The sequence below is a fragment of the Equus asinus genome, chromosome 13 (assembly GCF_041296235.1).
Source record: "Equus asinus isolate D_3611 breed Donkey chromosome 13, EquAss-T2T_v2, whole genome shotgun sequence".
In the NCBI taxonomy this organism is placed as follows: domain Eukaryota; kingdom Metazoa; phylum Chordata; class Mammalia; order Perissodactyla; family Equidae; genus Equus; species Equus asinus.
Window position 1 is genome coordinate 19,002,675 of NC_091802.1, and position 16,170 is coordinate 19,018,844.

The 16,170-nt window shown below is 54.6% G+C and overlaps 2 protein-coding genes across 3 annotated transcripts; one reads left to right on the forward strand and one right to left on the reverse strand.

Annotated features, from left to right (window-relative positions):
- Positions 1–237: 237 nt before the first annotated feature.
- Positions 238–4,849, reverse strand: TP53I13 (tumor protein p53 inducible protein 13). 2 transcript variants are annotated; one of them, XM_070482660.1, is made up of 8 exons: positions 4,704–4,849; positions 4,346–4,539; positions 3,684–3,752; positions 3,411–3,452; positions 1,626–1,754; positions 1,295–1,489; positions 672–1,203; positions 238–585 (listed from the first exon to the last, which is right to left on the reverse strand). In XM_070482660.1, exons 4-8 carry the CDS (start codon positions 3,423–3,425, stop codon positions 473–475), a joined length of 984 nt encoding a protein of 327 aa, XP_070338761.1. In that variant the 5' UTR covers positions 3,426–3,452; positions 3,684–3,752; positions 4,346–4,539; positions 4,704–4,849; the 3' UTR covers positions 238–472. The 2 variants fall into 2 exon arrangements, with proteins under 2 accessions (XP_070338761.1, XP_044601643.1); XM_044745708.2 differs by lacking the exons at positions 4,346–4,539; positions 4,704–4,849 and adding an exon at positions 3,943–4,097.
- Positions 4,850–5,660: 811 nt separating this feature from the next.
- Positions 5,661–11,052, forward strand: ABHD15 (abhydrolase domain containing 15). Its single transcript, XM_014826858.3, has 2 exons — positions 5,661–6,909; positions 10,230–11,052. Exons 1-2 carry the CDS (start codon positions 6,029–6,031, stop codon positions 10,753–10,755), a joined length of 1,407 nt encoding a protein of 468 aa, XP_014682344.2. The 5' UTR covers positions 5,661–6,028; the 3' UTR covers positions 10,756–11,052.
- Positions 11,053–16,170: the final 5,118 nt, after the last annotated feature.

Sequence of the window (16,170 nt, forward strand, 5' to 3'; positions counted from 1 at the left end):
CGCTTGGGAATAACAGTTTCCGTAACACCATTCCCTGCCATGGTGGCGGGAGGGGTCTGTCACACTCCTAAAACTCCGAGTCTAAGGCCAGGTTGGCAAGAGGAGGCAGGCTGGCGGGTGGGTACTCAACTCAACTTTATAAACCCCCCACCTCAAACACAACCTAAATGGCCTGGGACAATGTCCTGGGTGGCAGTGAGTGTGTCTGTGTGGCAGATGCACAAGCTCAACTCCAGATTCTACTAAAATAATTTAATTAGAAATACAGACAAAGGAGGCTGAACTAGGCCTTTTGCTCCCTGGGCCACCCCTCCCGCAAATCACGTTAAGGACCAGCCCCTTCGCAACCCTTAGCCGGGACTGCGCCAGCCGGCCACCAGGGGGCGGCCCTGCGCGCGGTCCACGTGGCAGAGGTCGCGGCCTCCCGGCGGGCGGAGGAACCGGACTGCCACAGTGGCAGGGCTGGGGTAGGTCAGTTGGAGCTGTCCCCATCCGGGCCACTGTCCGGCGTGGGCGGGAGGAGGGGTCTGCGGCGGGAGCGCTTGACCCGGCGCGGGGGCATCAGCAGCCTCCGCTTCAGCACAGCTGTGGGCGGGGTGGGGCTCAGTCAAGGGCGGGGAAGCCATGGGGGGCGGGGCGGGGCTGGGGGCGGTGAGGCGGGGACTTCTCACCCGCCACTGTGTCCTGGCTGTCCGCTGTGGGCTCCCAGTAGATGCTCTCCCCGCGTCGGAAGTTTCGGTGCAGCCGAGTGCAGAGCGTGGCCAGGGTGAGCAGCACCAACAGGAAGGTCAGGGCCATGGCAGCCCAGGCGGCCTCCTCCGTGCGCGGGGTGGGGCCCCGGGCTGCCCGCGGAGGCGCTGCTGCCCGCGGGGCGGGGGAAGCCTGACTTGGACAGGCACAGCCCCCAGGGCTGCTCTGCCTGGAGCTGGCATTGCCTCTAGGCCCCCCAGGCAGCAGGGGGGCAGTAGGCACAGATGGGGCATTACCCCCTTCACCGGGGGTTCCCAACATAGGCTGCTTGGCCTCCAAGTTCCGTGGGAAAGCAGAGGGGAACCTCAGGGCTGAGGGGATGGGCTGGAGACCAAGGGCAGCTCGCAACCCACGCCTCTTGACACCACCGGGAGAGAGCTGCCTGGGCCTTCTAGATGCCACCTCTGCACCTGGGGGTCGCCAGCTCCGCAGAGTAAAGGCCAAAGCCAGGGCCTAAGGGGAGAAGTGACAGCAGTCACCCTTTCCCTGCCCAGAGAACCCAGTGACCCCGCCACCAACCAGGCCCGGGCCCAGCACCTCTCACCTTCACACACCCTCTCCGGCACAGCCGCCCTCTGCGGGGGGTTGGCACCAGGGGAGAGGGTCCAGAAAGGCTGTCAGAGAGGAACCATGCCTTCCTCTGCTTCCTCCGCCGCCTCCTCTTCAGCCAGTGGGCAGCCCAGGCTGGCTCTACCCATGCCATCTCCAGCGCCACCCCCCATGCTGCCAGCACCAGAGGCTATGAAAGGAGGAACTGTTAGAGCTAAGACGAAGGCGGCGAGCAAGCAAGAGGAAGCCCCTGAACATTCCTCTCCCTGCACAGGAGGCTGCAGCCTCTGCCTGTGCCAGACAACCACCCTTCCTCAGCCACTTACCCGATCCTGAGTGAGGCTGGAGTCAGGGGCCAGAGAGGGCTGGGCAACACAAATGTGGGCCAGGAGGGCCAGCTGGAGCTTCAGCCAGGGGTGGGCACAGGGGTGGTAGAGGAAGCTGACGCCCTCAGCCTGGAGGAAAGGCATGGAGACATCGGGCCAGGCCCAGGTCCCTCTCAGAGAATCCCAGGTTCTTACACCTGGGAGGCCAGCTTAAAGGGACTCCCAGGATGGCTAGATGACCCTTCCTCCTTCAGGGCTCAGGAAAGGACAAGGAGCCTGGGTACCGATGTGCGCTCCCTCTTGCCTCTGAATGTTCCTTTCACTTCTCCTCTCCATCAAGTGCCACCCTTCAAACCTCACAGCTTTCATGACAGCAGCCTGGTTACCCCTGTAGGACTCAGACCACACTCGAGCTGTATTTCTCTGCACCTGCAACCGTCACTCTGCAGGTCCCCAGTCTAGACCGTGAGCAACCCCCAAATGGAGACCAGGTCTTCTGTTTATCGATCCCATCTATATATTCAATCTCCTCCAGCATCCAAATACAGGGCACACAGGCAGCAGGTGCCCAATCCCAGGATGGCAACATTAATTAGCCTTTGATTGAGCTGACCTGATGCTCAGCACTGTGCCAGATGCTGTAGGAGATGTCAAAAGAAAACTCCTGGACTCCGCTGGCAGGGAATGTAAAGGAAACTCAGGGACACAGAACTAATCCAAGTAAAAGAGCAAACTCATACAACTCAAGTGGCTAGTTGCTAAATTATGAGAGAGAAGTTATAAGCATTACATGAATTTGGACACGGTGATGAGCAAGGGCTGTGTGATCAGGCAAGGTCTCAAGAGGGAGCTGACTCCTGCACTGGGCTCTGAAGATGGATGGGGATGGATGGGGATGGAGGGCAGGAGGGCAGGGAGCTGCCCACTTCAGCTTCAGGTCGGGATAGGCCAGGTGTGGAGGAGAAGCAGCAGGAGCGAAGGTACAGCAGTGGGAAATGAGCCTGGCCCTCACATGTGTGGTGAACAGACCAACACGACTGGAGAGGAACCAAAGATTTGGAGACGTCAGATGAAGCTTATTTAACTAAGGAGGGCCTGAAAAGCTGGCAGGGGGTATGGCCATGATAAGGTGGGAAATAAGGAGCCAGTGAAGGTTTCTGCACAGTGGAACGATTTCGTGAAAAGGCTGCTTGAGGAAAGGAATCAGGTAGGTGGTGTGAGGTCTCTTGGCCTGGAGCTATTACAAGGAGAAAAAAAAAGACAGATATTTTAAAAGGAAAACCAAAGGGACAAGGAGGCTATCTGACCGCTGGCAACAAAAACAGAGAGGCAGCAGTGCACAGTGAACCCCAGTTTGGAGCCTGGTAACCTGAGGCACGCTCCCTACACCATACAGCTTCCTACTTTTGAAAGTGCTGTCAACAACACACAGTTCGTTTACTCTTCGTGGGTACAGACATTCCTGATATCCTCTCTTACAGAAAACTGGGGCCCAGAGAAGTCAGAAGACTTCTCACAGTCACACAGCAGAGTTGGGGCATAGGTTGTTTTCTTCTACTACCGTCAGAGTTCCCCTTGAAGCCTGGGCAGCTGCTCGACAGCATTCCTACCACGGCACTGCAGAGGGCAGAGGCCTGCGGCTCACTGTCCTGGTACTAAGAAGACTCCCTCTTCCTGAGGGAAGCGGTAACGAATGGAGCTCGTGCGCAGAAAAGGTGGAGACAGCCTGCAAGGAGCGCGCGGGTTCCAGAGCAGACACCAGGACGGCTCCCCGCTGGCGCTTACCTGCTGTGGGCTCATCCGCGTGTAGGCCACTCTTGGTGACACCTATACATGGGGAAAGAAGAGAGCTTAGAGCAGCTGGGGGACTCCTTGCGGAAGGTGCGGAGAGGACAACAGGCCCCGGGCCGCCACAGTGGAATGGAGACGTTGGCGACAGAGGGCCCGAGGAACCGGCAGAGGTCTTCAGAGGGTGACTGCGGCGGGTGCAGCGAGGCCACAGCGGGACTGCTGGGCTACCCCGCACGCCCCTCTCTCCGCCGCCCTCCAGGCTCCTACCTGTGGGGGTAGAGGCCACAGGCCCTCGGGACACCGGGCTCCCGCCTCCTCCGCCGGCTCAGCCACCACCTGTGGGTCCAAAGCGCAGAAGTGCTGGAGCGCTGGCCTCGGCTCGGGCCCTGCGCTCTCCCTCCCCAGGCCCAGCCCGCCAGGGGAGGACTGCTAGTCCCCTCCGCGCGCGCCACTCCTTGAGGACGAACTTTCGGCACAGCGCTTTGAGATCCCGCGCCGCAGCCTGCTGAGGCGTGGGTCGCCTTACCTCGCGGGGGCCCAGGAGCCCTGCCAGGGCTGCCAAGAGCAGCAGCTGGGGCGAAGGCGGAGGAGGCGCCATCCCCGCCCGCCCGGGGCCGGCCCCGCTGCCCAGCCAGCGAGGGAGCGCGCGCCGCGCCGCCCCGCCCCGCCCCGCCCCGGCGCCCCCGCGCCGCCCGCGCACCCACGCAGACCCCGGGCTCGCGCGCGCCGGTGCGCCCCCGCCCGCGCCCCCGCCCGCGCTCCCGCCCCCCAGCCTGCGCGCCGCGCTTCGCCCCGCCCCCGCAGCTCCGGGCCGCTCGCGCCCCGCCTCCGCCCCGCCCCAGTACCCGCCCACGGCTGCGGACCGTGCGCGCATGCGCCCTAAACTCCAAGCCGGAAAAGTTGGGTGTGCGAGCCCGGCCCCAGCGCACCGTGGGGCGGGGCAGGCGGCGGCCACCTCCTTCGCCGGCTCATTTGTCGCGGCGGGTCTCCGCGGCCTGCAGAGGGCAGCTGCAGCGCCTGGGTGGGATCATGGAGCGGGGCGAAGGGCGGGAAATGGGATCCCTGTGGACCAGGTGGCCCTCCTCTGGCAAACCTGCCTCAGACTCGTCAGTGTGACCTGCACCTAGAAGAGGGGCAGAATCACGAAGTCCGAGCTGGGGCAGGAACAGGGTCCCCGCTCTAGAGCTTCACCCTCAGCCCATCCCACTCCTGCCCTCGCAAATAAGGCCCGAACGCGAAGGAGCCTCGGAGTGTCTCAGGCCTCCATCCTCCCAAGGCCCAGAAGACCTGCGAAGCTGCAGCCTGGCCGGGGGCTGCTTTGTTCCCCACGTCCGCCTCCGCTCTCGTTCGCTCAGCAGTGGCCAGCGTGTGCCCTGGGGACGCACCGGGCGCCGGCCCTGCTTTCCTTTCCCGGTGCACTTCATGGCTCGGCTCTGGATTTTGAGGAGAGACGGGAACGTGGGTGGAGAGTGAGGGCTGAGATGCCCAGCCCAAAACTTCGAAATAGAGCAAGAACGCCTCCCACATCCTACAAGGGGGTTTCTTAGCCTTCCCCGGTACCCCGGTAATTGCCAGTTATTGAGCTGATGAAGGGACTGCAATCTACCCCCTGCTTCGGCCCCATCGCAGGGTGCCAGGCATCCCCCCCGCAGAGCACCTGAGTGGGTCTTTTCCCCCCTTATTCTCGGAGGCTTCAGGCTGTTTCTTCTGGAGAAGTCCTTCCTGGGGAGCAGTGTTGAGGATTTCCTCTATCTGAAGCCAGGCTCCGGGGGGGGGGAAAGGGGACACACTCCCGGGGGAATCGGGACAGCGCACTGATGCCGGCAAGGGAGCGATCACCCCCCGGCGCTCTAGCCTTCCCCTGCAAACGCGCTGTCGGGGCAGGACGCCTGCCCTGGCCCTCGCTGGCCCGGATCCGGACCCCCCGCTCGGCCAGGTTATTGCGCAGTTGCCGGTGCCCGCGAGGCCGAGACAAACACCGAGGTCAGAGAGCGCTGCCGAGCCCGGGGAGGGAGGCGCGGCTGGTGGCTCCGGCTGCAGCTGCAGCCGCCCCGCGGGAGCCGAGGAGCCCGCGCTCAGAGCTGAGGTTTATTCACTTCTCCTTTTTGCTACTTCTCAACAGCGGCCCCTGAGGGCGCAGCGACGCAGGGGCTCCCCGGGGCAGATACGCACTGCATGGGGCGGAGGGGCAAGAGCAGAGGACTCTGATGCTCATCTCCGTGCCCCAAGCCTCCATGTCCGAGTCTCCCCACTTCTTTGCCGCCAACACCCCACCCCTGGGCTCGCTGCCCTCCCCACTCCCTTCCGGCTCGCCGGCGCGTCCTCGCTCTCTCGGTGGTTTCGGCTTCTTTCACCCTCTGCTCTTGCTTGTCGCAATCGCTGTACAAAGGGCCTGGGGCGGGAGTGGGGGGCGGGCGAGGGGAGCCGGGCCCGAACTGGCTCCCTCGGCGGGGCCGCGGCCAATCCGGAGCGCGCCCCCCCGCGCGGGAGGGCCCTGGGCAGCCTCTCGCGGCCGGGCGGAGCCGCGGGCAGAGTGGGGAGCTCGCGGAGGGGACGGCCCCACCGCCCGCCGCCCGCCGCCCGCCGCTCGCCAGGGGCTCTCCTGCCTCGCCATGCCGCCGTGGGGCGCCGCCCTCGCCCTGCTCCTGGCCGCGCTCGCCCTGCTTGGCCTGCTCGCTCCGCGGCTGCGGCGCCCCGGGAGGCGCGCCGTCGGAGCGAGGACCCCTCCGGGGGCCCGGGTCCAGGACCACGCGGAGGAGGGGGACGGCGGAGGGCCCGCAGACCGGTTTGACGACCGGCGTGAGCCGCTGCCCGGCGGGTGCAGGCTCATCTGTAAGCCGTCGGCGCTGGCCCAGTGCCTGCTGCGCGCCTTGCGACGCTCGGCAGCGCTGGAGCCGGGCCCGCGCTCCTGGCTGTCTGGGCCCCACCTGCAGACCCTCTGCCACTTCGTGCTGCCGGTGGGGCCCGGGCCTGAGCTGGCCCGGGAGTACCTGCAGTTGGCGGACGACGGGCTGGTGGCCCTCGACTGGGTCGTAGGACCTTGCGCCCGGGGCCGCCGGGTCACCAACGCCGGGGGCCTTCCTGCGGTGCTGCTGGTGATTCCCAATGCGTGGGGGCGCCTCACACGCAACGTGCTCGGCCTCTGCCTGCTCGCGCTGGAGCGCGGCTACTACCCGGTCATCTTCCACCGCCGCGGCCACCACGGCTGCCCGCTGGTCAGCCCCCGGCTGCAGCCTTTCGGGGACCCGTCCGATCTCAAGGAGGCGGTCACTTACATCCGCTTCCGACACCCGGCGGCCCCGCTCTTCGCGGTGAGCGAGGGCTCGGGTTCGGCGCTGCTGCTGTCCTACCTGGGCGAGTGCGGCTCCTCCAGCTACGTGACGGGGGCCGCCTGCATCTCGCCGGTGCTGCGCTGCCGCGAGTGGTTCGAGGCCGGCCTGCCCTGGCCCTACGAGCGGGGCTTTCTGCTCCACCAGAAGATCGCCCTCAGCAGGTGGGTGACGGAGGCCGCTGACGGGCAAGCGGGGAAGAGAGGTGTTGGGCTGATCGAGAGGCAGCTCTGCCTTGTAGTGAATCGAACAGGTTTTATGGCAATTGGGGCAAAGGTGTCACACACTTTCCGAAGCTGTCCAAACCCTCTGGTCTAGACGGAGCAGGTTTCAAAGCCATAGACGGACTCAGTCAGCATCATTATGCTAGAGGCGGGACTCCTGCCCTGGGGCCCCCACCGTCCTCCCCTCGGCCCCACCGTGTCCTAGCAACCTGAGTACCTGCCCCGCTCGCTCGCGGCAGAGGCAGCGCCTGACATTTAGCGCTTAGTCCGTAGCTTGTCAAATCAGCAAAGAGGGCTCTGGAAGCAATTGCAACTGATTATCTGTGCAAACTGTTTCCGTATAGTCTCTGAGCCAAAGGGACAGGAATCAGAAATTTGGTGGTCTTTGATTTATTAAAATTCTTTAGGCTTGACAAATGTTTTGCATATTCCTAGGTACGTACTCAGTGTTTAATGCAAACATTTAAATATATATATTTTTTAATCTTCAAAAAGAGAACAGTCTACCGCCAGGGTGACAGGTGAGACTTTCCCACCGAGATGGCCTGAGCAACATTTCCACAGCAAATAACCAGGCCCCAGCTTGCACTGTTGCTTTCCTAGGAGATGGCAGAATGAGGTCAAAGACATTGTGGCGACAGTGCGGTGTGGTAGGAAGACCTGAGATGTGACGTCAGACCCACTTGGATTCAAATCCTGAATTTCCAGCAAGTTATCTAACCCCTTTGAACCTCACTTCCCTCTTCAGTTAAATGGAGCTGATAATAGCTACCTCACAAGGTGATTATGAGCATGAAATGAGATAACCAAAGCGAGGGGCCTGGCGCTGGGTAGGTGCTCAAAAAATGGTGGCAATTGTGATTTCTCTTTCTTTCCTTGCCCCATTTTGCCTCCTGTTCTGAGAAGGTCAAACCCTGAGCTCAACAGCAGCCCAAAGTGCTGCCATGGCAACCAGATCCACCAGCGCAGTCCAGGGGCCAGTGCTCTCCTAGGCTGCATTGCCAGTTTTCATCCACAAATGACCGCCACCAGCGCTGGCCCTGGGCACCAGCTGAAGGATGTAGGGAAGGGAGAGCTATTCCTCTACCCTGTAGGTCCTTCTGGCTGGTCTAAGAATTAAATTGATGTGAGACAGAACAACAGGAGAAAATCAAACAAAGTTAAATAATAGGTATAGATGCGAGAAATGCAGGAAATCTGAGTAACTTGCCAAAGTGATGGAAGCCGCCATCTTAAATATCATCTTCAGCTAAAGACAAAGGAGGTTGTTGGGGGGCTGGTTTGGGACTTCAAAGGTTCAAGGAAGGCAATTTGCACGGAGATGGAAAAGCAAATGTTTGATAAACAGATGTTTGCTGGGCCCTCTATAGACAATGTGAGGAGAGAGAGAAGTTTGACTAAAGTGGGCTTGGCAAGGATCCTCCCAGTCTGCCATGTCCGTAGTTGTCTATGGTGACAGCCTATCCTGGGGACAGGACTTCTATCTTGAATTCTTTTAGGCAGTTAGGGGGAAAGTCAAAGTTTCTTTCAGAGTCTTTTGTTCTTAAAAATAATCAAGCCAAAGAGACAAATTTTGGGGTGGCCAGTTCTGATCTACCACAAGGATAAGGTGACGAAACTGGAGAGGAAACCTGGGCCTTCGGGAACTGCCTTGCCCGTGGAAGTTTAGGATTGAAAACTCAGAGCAAGCCTCTTTGAATGTTTGCGGGAGACACACATCCAAATTCAAGTGGCTAAAGCTGGGTTGGTCCACCCAAAGGAGCTGCCAATGCTGGCCTCCTTGTCAGGGAGCCAGGCCCTCTCCAGGGAGGTAGAAACATCAAAGATGTCCCTCTTTCCCAGAGCGGTTGCTCTCAGGCTCCCATTTGGGAACTCACGCTGTAAATTAATTACACTCCCACTTCCTTCCTCTGCCACCCAGCCTTCTCTAGGAATACCTGCCCCACTGATCAAGGTCACACTCATTTGTCATCATCTGGACAGCATATTAGCTTTTAACATACAAACAAACAAACTAATACAACCTAAAGTAAAATGTTAGTGATGGAGGAGTGTCGCCTGCTGGTTTGGATAGTCTGGGCCAGTGAGTTCTTCTAGGAGAGGTTCAGGAGGTGACAGTGCATAGCAAATTCCCCACACAGGGTCAGAAGTGCTGTCACTGCAGCTCAGTGGCTGTAAAGTCAAATGCTGCCCCCGGGCTGGGCAGGTAATGCCCTGAGTGACAGGCCTGGTAGGAAGTGCAACGCAGGAAGGAGGCAGAAAAATACTCTGTTGTCTGAGGAATGCCAGCCCATGTTGCCAGATATTCTCATTTCCCTAGAGAAGCCAGATAGCTGCATTTTACGTGAAATCTCCTGATTTTAAATGATGACAATGAAATGGAAGTTTTAAAAATACTATACGGGCAAAGAAAGCCTCCGTGACCAGAATCTGGCGTGTGGGCTGCCGGTCTATAACGTGTGCTGTCAATTTTGGGTTTTATTTATTTATTTATTAGCATATTTGAGTGTTCTATTTTTTTTTTTTTTGAGGAAGATTAGCCCTGAGCCAACTACTGCCAGTCCTCCTCTTTTTTGCTGAGGAAGACTGGCCCTGGGCTAACATCCATGCCCATTTTCCTCTATTTTATATGTGGGACGCCTGCCACAGCATGGCTTGCCAAGCGGTGCCATGTCCGCACCCGGGATCCGAACTGGCCAACCCCGTGCTGCCGAGAAGCGGAACGTGGGAACTTAACTGCTGCGCCACCGGGCCGCCCCCCGAGTGTTCTATTTTATTGTACTTTTTTTTTTTTTAAAGATTTTATTTTTTCCTTTTTCTCCCCAAAGCCCCCCGGTACATAGTTGTGTATTCTTCGTTGTGGGTTCCTCTAGTTGTGGCATGTGGGACGCTGCCTCAGCGTGGTCTGACGAGCAGTGCCATGTCCGCGCCCAGGATTCGAACCAACGAAACACTGGGCCGCCTGCAGTGGAGCGCGCGAACTTAACCACTCGGCCACGGGGCCAGCCCCTTTATTGTACTTTTTTGGTGAGAAAGACTGGCCCTGAGCTAACATCTGTGGCAGTCTTCCTCTAATTTTGCACATGGGACACCGCCACAGCATAGCTTGATGAGCAGGGCGAACGTGCGTGCCTGGGATCTGAACTGGCGCAAGCGGAGCACACGAACTTACCGACTACGCCCCGCCGCCCCTTGCTGTCAATTTGTTTTCTAATTCTTCCCTCTCTTTCCTGCTTCCCCATCCCGCTTCTTGCTGTCAGGTATGCCACGGCCCTGGAGGACACAGTGGATACCCGCAAACTGTTCAGGAGCCGCTCCCTGCGAGAGTTTGAGGAGACCCTCTTCTGCCACACCAAGAGTTTCCCCATCACCTGGGACACCTACTGGGACCACAACGACCCCCTTCGGGATGTAGACGAGGCTGCCGTGCCTGTGCTGTGTATCTGCAGCGCTGATGACCCCGTGTGCGGGCCCCCAGACCACTTTCTGCCGACTGAGCTCTTTCACAGCAACCCCTACTTCTTCCTCCTGCTCAGTCGCCACGGAGGCCACTGTGGCTTCCTGCGCCGAGAGCCCTTGCCAGCCTGGAGCCACGAGGTCATCTTGGAGTACTTCCGGACCTTGACTGAGTTCTTCCGAACGGAAGAGAGGATGAAAGGGCTGAGCAGGCGCAGAGCTTCGGTCCTAGGGGGCCGGCGACGGTGGGGAACCCTGCAGAGGCGGGAGATCTCTCCCTCTTCCAATCTGGAGGAGATCTTTAGCTGGAAACGCTCATATACAAGGTGAGACCTAGCCCGGGAACCCCCCAAGTTCTGTAAGGAAGAGCAGAGCTGGGCATGGGAGAGTCGTCAGAAGTGATGAGGACCGAATGGGGCAAGCAGCTCCAGCTCTTTGCCGCTGGTTCAGCCCCTTCTCTCTTAAACTGGTCTGTGGAAAGACATGGAAGTTCCAGCAAGCTGGCGCCGCCTTTACCCTGAACGGAACTCCTGCCCAGACTCTGCTCAACATACTCCTGCTCATCCTGGTCAGCAGCTGGGCATTCCCAGTCATTGTCTCCTGTCACCAACCTCATAAGCCAAAGAATAGCATCGTTTAAGTCCCTGGACTCAAGAGAAAATGCTCTCTCACTAGCAATGACTACAGAGAAGATGAGTGTATGTGTGTCACTGGGCAGCCCTGTCCCACATAAATAATCAGCTCTGTGACCCTGATTCTCAAGCTGGAGCCACTTAATGTAGTGAGGGCAGGATGTTTGTGTCTTGGTCCCGCTTCCCTCATTTTGTCCTGTGGTTGTGGAGCTCTGCTGACGTCACGCGGCCGCAGCTCTGGAAGTGGGCTCACAGTGTTACACTTGTGAGTGTGAGAAAGGTGGCAGAGGCAGTAAGTGCTGTGCTGAAACTGGGTTGGTGAGGGCGACAAGGTTGAGAGTATGAACGTCTGTGTCTGGGATACTGAGGTCCGGTCGTTCAGACAAGTTCTGCAAGTCTTGGTTGGGAAAGGGGCCGATCTGAGGCTTCAGCTGAAACCTCAAGCCTTCCTGGAGAGATCCTCCAGATGATTTTGGGAATGGGAAGTCCTCGCACGCAGGGTCTGCTGGACCATGGCTCAAGGAGCCAGACTCTTGGGCACGCTAGCTGCTCCCTCCAGGACTTTTTTGGGAGATTACTCCAGAAAGCCCTAGCCAGAGCCATTTTCTCCTGAAACGTGGGCTTTCTGTAAGTGGTGAAAAGTGTAAACCTCATATCTTAGGTGTCTTCTGGTTAGTTGCTCTGTTTTCTGACACTACTACTAGTCCCTCCCTCTCCAGAGCCTGCAGAGACATCTGGGACCAGAGAAAACAAAAGTTCCAAGAGGTTGGCTAGAGCTGACACAGTGATTTATGAATATTTCACATTTCTATGCTTTTTCTGCTGAATTATTCAAAAAGCCATCCATGTAGATGCAGAAAAAGCTTCTTGCTGGATCTGGCCACTCAGTGACTGTTTGGTTTTATGAGAAATAATGCTGAAGACCAGAGTTAAATAAGGCATTGTACAGATTGATCCACATATCCTGTTTTGGATAAGGCTGTTACACAACATAATAGGACATCCCGTTCCATGTGCTGCTAAGAGCTTTGCCCTGAAATTTTATTTTAATTTGTCATCAAGAAAGAGGGCACCTGTGTTGACAGGAGGTTCTATCCTGGCCTTACAAACAGCAAAGCAATTTTAAAGAGGAGAGATGTTTACCAAAAGTCATGTCCTAAGGCTTGGTATGAGGAATTCCTGGGGCCGTGATTTCAGGTTTGGATAATCTTAACCCAGCCTCATTCTTCTAGATCAAACAAGAAGAAAGTCTGAACTATCCGAGAATCTAAATGGAAATGTAGATAACACTCAGTTGTCTAAGGTACATTATCCTGTCATGAAAAAATTACCTCTCTCCTTCCCCACTTCTTGCTCCTCCTCATCCACATTCCTCATCTAACATCCTCTCACCGTTTCTGAGCAGTTGAAATAACAAGGAACTGAAATCTAAACAAGCTGTTCTACTGCTGGTTAACAGTCTTCTGTGTAAGGCCTGGTGAGGGAGAATTACTGACATCTGGCCACCGCCCTCCCCCAGGATCTGGTACAGTGGGGATTTCAGTTAATGAGGGTCCCGCAGTCCCATATGCAGGACCCTACGATCATTCAGAACTGACTGCAAAATGGGAAGCAGCCAGTAGTTTTTAATCACCCCTTGCTTACAGGCCCCTAATGGCTAAAATCTGGATGGTTTCTCTAGGCCAGATACCATGGGACTCTGGTTCTTTAAGATAATAGCTTTTGGAGAAATCATGGTTGGTTTTCCTTTCCTTTTTTTTAATAGGAAAGAACGCTTGCAGCGGGAGTGGGGTAGGGTGAAGATAGATAGGTAGATTTTTTTCAGTTATAATCTTAACGCCCTCAGAATGGTAGAACAGCCCTAGTCCAGGCTTCATTAATTCCCTTGGACCCACAGCCCTAATGACCTAAACCCTAAGGTATTTCTCCTCTGTGCCCCTTGAGCCTGATGTGCTCATTGCCTATCTCAGAAAGCTACTTCTGTCTCATCTTCCCATCACTGTTTGATGGCATCACGGCTTTTCAGTCCGTTTTTACCAAGAAAGTGCAGTTCCTGTTCAGACAGGTTTGGGTGACCCCATCCTTGAGTCTAATGATGAAGGAGTCACCCATATGGACTCTGCTTTGGTTAATAGCTAATTATGTGAAACCAGCTGGAGGAACACCACGCACACTATTCTGAGAGAATTGTGGCCCTTAAACAAAATGACAAGTTAAGAGTTTGAGGAAGTAAGAAACAAACAACAAAACAAACAAACAAAACCCAAAGAAGTACCAAAAAGTTGGAGTTTTCCAGACAGCGAGTCTAGTGATCCTCTCAGGCCTCGTTCACTTACTTGCCTCCCTTTTGGTCTCTTCATTATTTATAAACACCTTCAAATAGTAAGGGGGAAAAAAAACCGCTAATGACTTAAAGGAGGCATTATCTCAGAGGTAGAGACTGAGTTCTCTGACTCCAGCCATTGATCAGAATGCAGGAAGCAGACAACTGCCTCTGACAGTTTCTTTGAGTTCTGCTAAGTTCTGACCTCAGATACCAAAGACTGCAAGGCTATAACTTAATTCTCTTAAAGGTTTAGTATTTTATGTATTTATATCCACGGTGGCTTGGCTGGAGACGACAGTAAGAAAGGCAAGCACCAAATCCTCACTTTGAGAATCATCTGAGCGAATATATCCTTTCTAAGACTTGAGTACTGTTAGAAAAGAGCTCTTGACACAGGAAGTGTCATCTTGGCTTTATATAGAACCTCAAAACCACCCCAGAGTCAGAAGTTCCTCTGTACTCATCTTCACTTGAGACCACAATATCTTTTGTCAGTCAGTCACCCTTAGTTATCTCAAGGTATCTTCTGTTAGAAGTAAACTTTAGCATGAATTCCTCTCCCTGCTTAAACAAGTAGGTACCCTTGGCCACTTTAGTAGAACTTGCTAACAATGCAAATAAGGAGTATTTGTGATTCTATGGCCAAACCACAAAGGATGGCCTCAGAAATTGTTTTCACTAGTTATCACAATTTGCAAAGACAAGATTGAGAAGTTGTACCTAGGGAGTATCCAAGTGCCCGGAAATAGAATGAGTGCCTCAGGAAGCAGGAAGTCCCACATCATCGTTGGGATATACAGGCTAGACTGCCACCTGGCACAGCTCATGGAGCGGACATGTGCCAAGAAATAAGGGTGGCCCTGATTTCATATAAGATCTCTTCTCATCTGAAAGTTGGTGAATTGAAATAATGCTAATGAGCTCCATGTGTTGTAAAGACTTCTGGTTGCTCTGTGAGATTGAGGATCAGGAGATCACAGACCTGATCCAGATTCTGGGAGTTGGGCAACAACATAAAGATTTTAATGAAAATAATCCTAAAATGACCAGAGGATGTTTTTAAGATATCCAATAATTATGCTCTAGTCTAAAGGGTCTGGGAAGAGCTAAAAGTTTGAAAGAAAAGTGGATTTTCATTAAAGCAAACAATAAAAGACACTAACACATCAAAAATAAATGTCTCCAGCCCCTCCAGCCTTCCTGTGTAATATGGCAATACCTTGCTCTAGTGTTTATCCCTAGTGCGGCTGAACAAAATTTCTCTCCAACTTGTTTGCCTCTGAATAGTAAATAAATCGCAGTCTCCCTGCAACGAGAGAATGTCATTGTTTTTTAAATCTCCAGAAACAAACGTGCTGTTTGTCTTCTGAAGTCCTCTGTGTACTGAGCCGTGCTTACCTACCTGCTGAGTTAACAGAGCTCCCGGTACATTCTCTATTTGCTGGTTGTTGCTTCACTTCTGTAGATCCAAGCTGGGTCCCCTAATGCCAACCAGTGGCAGCTCTGTTTAATCAACAACCAGGCCTCCTGCTCTGGGCTAATAATTTCCCAGCAGACTCAAAATTCCCTGATCATCAATGGTACCTACATAGAGATATTTTCCAGTGGGCAATTAATAATTTGTGTGTTGGCTAGAGTACCGAAGAAGTAGTTTGGAGAGGTGGGTTCTAGTTTCACTTCACCTGTGACTCCTCTGATATCGGGAAGCTGATTTTATGAGTTGTTCCATATGAAAAGACTGAGATTGTGAACAGGGCTTAATTTAGAAGCTCTGTTAGGATATAAAGAGATAGGAAAACCAGGTGGATGCCATTCTCCGAGTCTGGAGCTCGAAGACCACTATGGAGGCGGCATCTGCGTTCAGATCAAAATCTGTTCTCTAATTCTTACAAGGCCAAGAAGTTCCAGTTATTAATTCTACTGAAAAGCTGGGAAGAGCCTGGAAGAGCAGCACTTTTGAGGCTCACAGGCTGGGTCCCGGGTTGCCCAACTGAGGGTAGGCAAATTCTCCCCGCCTCCCCCCCAAGCATATACACACAAGTACACTCACTCGCTCTGATAAACATGTTAGGGCTAATACGCTTCACACTGGTTCATTTATTCTGGCTAAAAACCATGTTTTCCTGTTTCTTATAGACGAAGGTCCGAGAGGATGTCACATTTAAGATCTCACAATTAGTTGTGCTGGGGCTAAAGACCAGAACTCAAATAAGTGTTCTTTTATGTCATTACTTTGTCTTTTTGTAGTCAATCGCTGGCTGAGATGACAGTAAATAATGCTCACTTTAGACTCCATAATATAAAGGGTGTTAATGAAAGGGAAAAGAATTTGTCTTCAGAGCTGCTGTAGCACACAACTCGGTGGGGGAGCCATACACATTAATCTATAAATGGCACCCCTGAAGTTGTTTATTGCGTAGCCTGCGTAGCCTTGACACCCTCAGCAGCCTTGTCGCCCTCTATTCATTAAGAACAAGTATCTGAAAATATGGCAGCAATTAAAGTCACTAATTGCCCACAACACATACAGGAAAACCCTGGTTCTGCAGCTGGCATCACAGAGATGTAGGTGATAGCACTAACATAACCACTGGGGCTGTGGAGCTAGCTGGCCACTGTGGTAAATTTTTATTTATGTTCAAATTTCTCTTACAGTCAGCTAGGGTGGGCTTTAAACCCTAAGAGTTTAAAGTTAAAGAGTTTAAGAGTTTAGTGACTCAGAGTGTCTCTGATATGTTTAGCCAACAAAAACATTTGTTTTGGGTTGTTGATATGGGATACAGGCTA

What these genes read in the sequence shown, in the direction of transcription:
- ABHD15 (XM_014826858.3), top strand. Translation starts at nt 6,029, where the DNA reads ATGCCGCCGTGGGGCGCCGCCCTCGCCCTGCTCCTGGCCGCGCTCGCC. An exon ending in CAGAAGATCGCCCTCAGCAG is followed by an intron (nt 6,910 to 10,229) that starts GTGGGTGACGGA and finishes TCTTGCTGTCAG; the next exon opens with GTATGCCACGGCCCTGGAGG.
- TP53I13 (XM_044745708.2), bottom strand. Translation starts at nt 4,014, where the DNA reads ATGGCGCCTCCTCCGCCTTCGCCCCAGCTGCTGCTCTTGGCAGCCCTG. An exon ending in GGCTCCTGGGCCCCCGCGAG is followed by an intron (nt 3,753 to 3,942) that starts GTAAGGCGACCC and finishes TTGGACCCACAG; the next exon opens with GTGGTGGCTGAGCCGGCGGA. An exon ending in CCAGCCTCACTCAGGATCGG is followed by an intron (nt 1,490 to 1,625) that starts GTAAGTGGCTGA and finishes CTCCTTTCATAG; the next exon opens with CCTCTGGTGCTGGCAGCATG.